At 44.8% G+C, this 5,950-nt stretch overlaps 1 protein-coding gene across 2 annotated transcripts in view; it reads left to right on the top strand.

The window, feature by feature from the left end:
• Positions 1 to 562: 562 nt before the first annotated feature.
• CIDEA (cell death-inducing DFFA-like effector a) overlaps positions 563 to 5,950 on the top strand; it is a 14,511-nt gene continuing 9,123 nt past the window's right edge. Inside the window, exons 1-2 of one of the 2 annotated variants that reach the window (XM_008051649.1) lie at positions 563 to 801; positions 3,348 to 3,494. In XM_008051649.1, the coding sequence (XP_008049840.1) occupies positions 670 to 801; positions 3,348 to 3,494 (279 nt within the window). In that variant the 5' untranslated portion in view covers positions 563 to 669. Of the gene's footprint in view, positions 802 to 972; positions 1,014 to 3,347; positions 3,495 to 5,950 lie in introns of those variants that run through there. The other variant, XM_021709415.1, reaches the window with a different exon arrangement.

The raw sequence follows: 5,950 nt of genomic DNA on the forward strand, positions 1-5,950 counted from the left end.
TGTAGAGACGAGGTCTCGCCAAGTTGCCCGGGTGGGTCTCGAACCCACGGGCTCAGACAGTCCACTCGCCTCGGCCTCCCAAAGTGCTGGGATGACAGGCTGAGCCACCGAGCCCGGCTGTTCTTGATTTATCTTAGGTTGATTTCAGAACTTGATTGATTGCTGTAGTGACCAAGATCTAGCTTTTTAGTTAATTTCCGCCTTAGTCATGTTGTGTAAATATGTAACAGTGTATGTGTGCAGTGTCTGTGTGTGTAACAGTGTGCCTAATTCTCTAAGTCTGCTTAACTACTTCATGGCCACAAGAAATTATGCTTCTGGATTTTTCAGATCTCAAAAACCCATCCATATTTGTACAATATAATTCTTATTTCTTTTCTGAGTTTGATATCCTTACCATCCCTTCTTAGCTTTGGCAAGGACTTTGAATATTCTGGTGAAACAAGAATTAAGATGGCTGTGTTTGTTAATTTGATGCCCCACTTGTTTGTTCTTGGAGATATGCGTACTTGCACGTATATGTAGTTTTTAATAACTCCCAGTTATTGTCTTTATTTCTTTTACCTGCCAATATTAAAACTGCATTACTTCTACGCACTTCAAACCTCTCCTTAAAGAGCTTTTTAAAAAGTTTTTACTTTTGGCCTCCACTCCAGGCCTCTGACCTTCATGGGATCACAGACGAAGCGAGTTCTGCTCACCCCGCTCATGCATCCGGCTCGCCCCTTCCGGGTCTCCAACCACGACCGGAGCAGCCGGCGTGGGGTGATGGCCAACAGCCTGAAGGAACTCATCAGCAAGGTACCACGCACCCCACACCTGCCTCGTCCACGGGGCTGTGACCTCACATAGGGCCGTAGCCTTGGGGAAGCCAGTGCAAGGAGAGAAAGGCCACGGAAAACGGTATGCCACCCAGAGGAAGGAGGAGACAGAGATTGGGAGCAGCTGCTGGTGGTTATGCAGTTTCCTTCTTGGAGGATGGAAATGGCTTGTGGTGGTGGCTACCCAAATCAGTGAGTGTACTCAGAGCCATTGACTTGTACATCTTAAGTGGGTGAATTGTATAATATGCAAGTTATAGCTCAATAAAACTGGTTAAAGAGAAAGAGAAAGAGGCTGGTCTCAGTGCCTCAGTCTGTAATCCCAGCACTTTGGGAGGCCGAGGCGAGTGGATTACCTGAACCCTGGGTTCGAGACCAGCCTGGGCAACTTGGCAAGACCTCATCTCTACAATAAATCAAAAATGAGCTGGGTATGGTAGCGTGCGCCTGTTGTTCCAGCTACTTGGAAGGCTGATGTGGCAGAATCACCGGAGCCCAGCAAGTTGAGCCGTGAGCATGCCACTGTACTCCAGCCTGGGTGACGGAGTGGGACTTCAACTCAAAAGAAAAAAAAGAGAAAGAAAGAAAGAAAAATGGCATGTTAAATTAATCAGACCCTCTCTTGGCCTTAGAGAGTCAGAAGGGAGCTGTTTCTAAGTGAATAAAGGGTAGATATAGGTAACCAAAGGAGGCCGGGCATGGTGGCTCATGCTTACAATCCTAGTACTTTGGCGGTGGAGGTGGGAGGATTGCTTAAACCCAGGAGTTTGAGACCAGTCTGGGCAAATGTCAAGACCCTGCCTCTACAAAGAATAAAAAAAACTAGCCAAGTGTGGAGGTGGGCACCTGTAGTCCCAGCTACTTGGGAGGCTGAGGTAGAAGGATCACTTGAGCTCGGGAGGTCAAGATTGTAATGAGCCATGATCACGCCACTGCACTCCAGCCTGAGCAACAGAGGAGACTCTGACCCTTCCCCAAAATAATAATAAATAAACAAAGGAAACATTATTACATCTCTGTACCATAAAAGATTTAGGTACAGAGACAAAACCCTTAAAGGTAGTCATTGGGAGGGCATGGTGACTCACACTTATCCGAGCACTTTGGGAGGCTGAGGCCAGAGGATCACTTGAGGCCAGGAGTTTGAGACCAGCCTGGGCAACATAGAAAGACCCTGTTTCCACAAAAATACTACTAATAATAGTAATAGTCACTATTGGATAACATAGCTTTGTTTCTTTGACAAGGGAATATATAGGGAAGAGGTAAATTTTGGAAGTCTGGTTTTGGTTGCAAAGGCCAGGATAGAATTGGACTCTCAATCTAAAACAGTGCCTTAGACCACCAAATAAAGAAGAATCCTAGATTCTCACAGGCACCCACAGAAACAAGAAATGAGTGTCCACATGTAGTCCCTAAAGCAAGAGAGATGTTCAGATATGCCACATGAGGCCACAGCTTTTAAAATGTCAAATGTGCAGCATTTTTCTTTTTATCAATCTAAATAAGTAGGTACTCTTAGAAATTATAAATATTATTCAGTATGATCATTTACCTAACGTACATAGAAGATAGATTCATTAAAAATCTTAACTTCCAGCCAGGCTCAGTGGCTCAGCCTGTAATCCTGCACTTTGGGAGACTAAGGTGAGTGGATTGCCTGAGCCTGCGGGTTCAAGACCCACCTGGGCAACTTAGCAAGACCTCATCTCTACAATAAATCAAAAAATTAGCCGGGCGTGCCTGTAGTTCTAGCTACTTGGAAGGCGGAGGCGGAAGGATCGCCGGAGCCCAGCAGGTCGAGGCTGCGGGGGCCGGGAGTGGCCACTGCGCTCCAGTCTGGGTGACAGAGTGAGACTCCAACTCAAAAAAAAAAAAAAATATCTTAACTACCTGACTGGACATAGCGGTGCACGCCTATAGTCCCAGCTACTCAAGAGGCTGAAGATTGTTTGAACCCAGGAGTTTGAGGCTACAGTGAGCTGTGATGACACCATTGCACTTCAGCCTAGGTGTCAGAGCGAGATCTCATTGCAAAACAACAAAAAAAAAACTTTCCCTTTATTCGAGCAAAGCTAAGTTATAAACACGAATTGAGGTATATCTTTTTTTTTTTTTTTTGAGTTGGAGTCTCACTCTGTTACCCAGACTGGAGTGCAGTGGCCACTCCCGGCCACCGCAGCCTCGACCTGCTGGGCTCCGGCGATCCTTCCGCCTCAGCCTTCCAAGTAGCCGGAATTACAGGCATGCGCTACCACGCCCGGCTGATTTATTGTAGAGATGAGGTCTCACTAAGTTGCCCAGGCAGGTCTCGAACCCGCAGGCTCAGGCAATCCACTCACTTCAGCCTCCCAAAGCGTGGGATTACAGGCTGAGACACCGAGCCCGGTTGAGGTGTATCTTAACCATTAAAATTTTACCCAAATCAGCCAACACTTCTGAAAATTAGAGCCTAATAAATGTCATTGAGTGGTCACATGGAAATATCTGGCATCATTTCATTTTTCTGGTGTGTTGCAAACCTAGACTCTGGATGTCCTGGTCATCACTGCCGGATTGGTCACTCTGGTGCTGGAGGAAGATGGCACTGTGGTGGACACAGAAGAGTTCTTTCAGACCTTAGGAGATAACACGCATTTCATGGTCTTGGAAAAAGGACAGAAGTGGACTCCGGTAAGCACAAACATTGTCAACCAGACAGCAACCGGGTGGACTTACCTATGAAAGCACGTGCCCTACCTTGGTGTTGATTTGCTCACTTTCTTTTTTTATTTTTTATTTTTATTATAAAGATGTGGGGTACATTTCAGGGTTAGGTATATAAACATTGATCATGCAGGTACCCTTGTTGATGAGGTATACCCCTCCTTCCCCTAGCAGTTCCCCTCAACTGCCAATCCCACCCCCTCCCCGACAATTTCCCACTACTGCCAATTGCTTTCTTATAGCATTATAATTGTTCAAGGTCCGCTTATGAGTGAGAACATATGGCACTCTGTTCTTTGTTTCTGTGATAAATCACTGAGTATGATCAACTCCAAATGCATCCAAGTTGCTGCAAAGTATATTTGTCCTTCTTTATGGCTGCATAATATTCCATCATGTATATGTACCACATTTCTTTTATCCAGTCCAGCTTTGATAAGCAACACAGTTGGTTCCATGTTTTTGCTATTGTGAATAGAGCTGCAACAAACATATGTGTGCAGGTATCTTTTTTGTAGAATTATTTGAGTTCCTGCAGGTATATTCTCAATAGGGGAATTCCTGGGACATTTGGAAGGTCATTTTCTAGTTCTTTCAGAAATCGCACACTGTCTTCCAAAGAGATTGCACTAGTTTGCATTCCCACCAGCAGTACAGAAGCATTCCTTTTTCTCCACATCCTTGCCAGCATCTGTTGTTTGTTTTATTAATGATGGTCATTCTTACTGGGGTTAGGTGGTATCTCAATGTGGTTTTGATTTGCATTTCTCTGATGTTGAGTGAGGCTGAGCACTTTTTCATGTGTCTGTAGGCTACCCATATATCTTCTTTTGAGAAGTGTCTATTCTAAGTATGTACTTTGTGTTCCCCTAACAAGTGAATCCTCTACGCTCAATGGGATTCTTATAAATATTTCTAGGAAATGTAGTCTCTCTATGAACTTGGGCTATATTATTTAGAGCAGACAATTCTGAGGAGCACACTTTGGCCAGTGGGTAGCACAGATTCTGTAAAAGGCATGGAATCAACCTAATGACTTTTCACTGCTTCTGTCCTTAGTAGGCCAGACAAGCTAACATGGCTGACAAAGTTAGATAGGCGTGTGCGTGTGTGTGTGTATGTGTGTGTGAATGCAGAGATCTAGAAAAGTAGAGATATTGCCTAAGCCCGAGGTTTCGAGACCCACCTGGGCAACTTGGCGAGACCTCATCTCTACAATAAATCAAAAAAGTTAGCCGAGCATGGTAGCGCACGCCTGTAGTTCCAGATACTAGGAAGGCTGAGGTGGAAGGATCGCCTGAACCCAGGAGGTCGAGGCTGAAGTGACCGGGAGCGGCCACTGCACTCCAGTCTGGGCCACAGAGTGAGACTCCAACTCATAAAAAACAAGAAAAGAAAAGAAAAGTAGAGATAGAATGACAGCTTCTATTTCTGGGGAAACTATAAGTTAAACTATAAATCAAACTATAAGTTTGAGATATAAGTTATATATCTCAAAAAAAAACCAGGCCAGACATGATGGCTCACACCTATAATGCACTTTGGGAGTCTGAAGTAGGAGAATTGTTTGAGTCCAGGAGTTTGAGACCAACCTGGGTAACATAGCAAGACCTCATCTCCAGGTGTGGTGGAATGCACCTGTAGTCCCAGCACTTTGGGAGGCTGAAGCAGGAGAATTGTTTGAGCCCAGGAACTTGAGACCAGACTAGGCAACATAGCAAGACCTCGTCTCTACAAAAAATAAAAATATAAAAAAATTAGGCAGGCGTGGTGGTGCATGCCTGTAGTCCTCACTACTTGGGAGGTTAGGGCAGAAGGATCACCTGAACCCATGAAGTCGAGGCTGTGATGAACCCCAGTTGTGCCACTGCTATCCAGCCTGGGTGACAGAGTGAGACCCTGACTCAAACAAACAAAAAATCTTCTCACTATAAAAAACACCTGAAAGTATAAAGCAAAATATTAAAACACAGAGTTATATACCTAACTGATCTTCAAGAAGGGGAAATCCTCAGACGCCAACATTTTTGTGGGAACCAGAATTCAGAGAGGAAAACAGACACAAGCTGGCAGCTCCCCATGGGCTTCTTGCCTCTGAGCAGCCACTGGCCTCAGGGACTGAGGGCCTCCATTTTGACAGATGCCAGGAAGAGAGGAGACAAAACCTCAGGCTAACACAAAGTGGAGGGTCTGATTCGAGGGGCCTGCCTAAGACAGGAAATCTTAATGGTCTTTCCTGAGAATCTGTGGCCATAGCTGTCCTTAAGAGGGTTTCAGCACTGCTGAGTGAAAAGATCACAGGATAATACATTGACAAGTGATCCTCAACCATTTTGATCTCAGCAACCTTTTACACTCTTTTTTTTTAAATTAAAAAAAAATTTTTTTTTTTTTTTTTTTGAGATGGAGTCTCACTCTGTCAC

This window comes from Carlito syrichta, unplaced genomic scaffold (assembly GCF_000164805.1).
Source record: "Carlito syrichta isolate Samal-C Ts95f unplaced genomic scaffold, Tarsius_syrichta-2.0.1 Scaffold215300, whole genome shotgun sequence".
Lineage (NCBI taxonomy): Eukaryota > Metazoa > Chordata > Mammalia > Primates > Tarsiidae > Carlito > Carlito syrichta.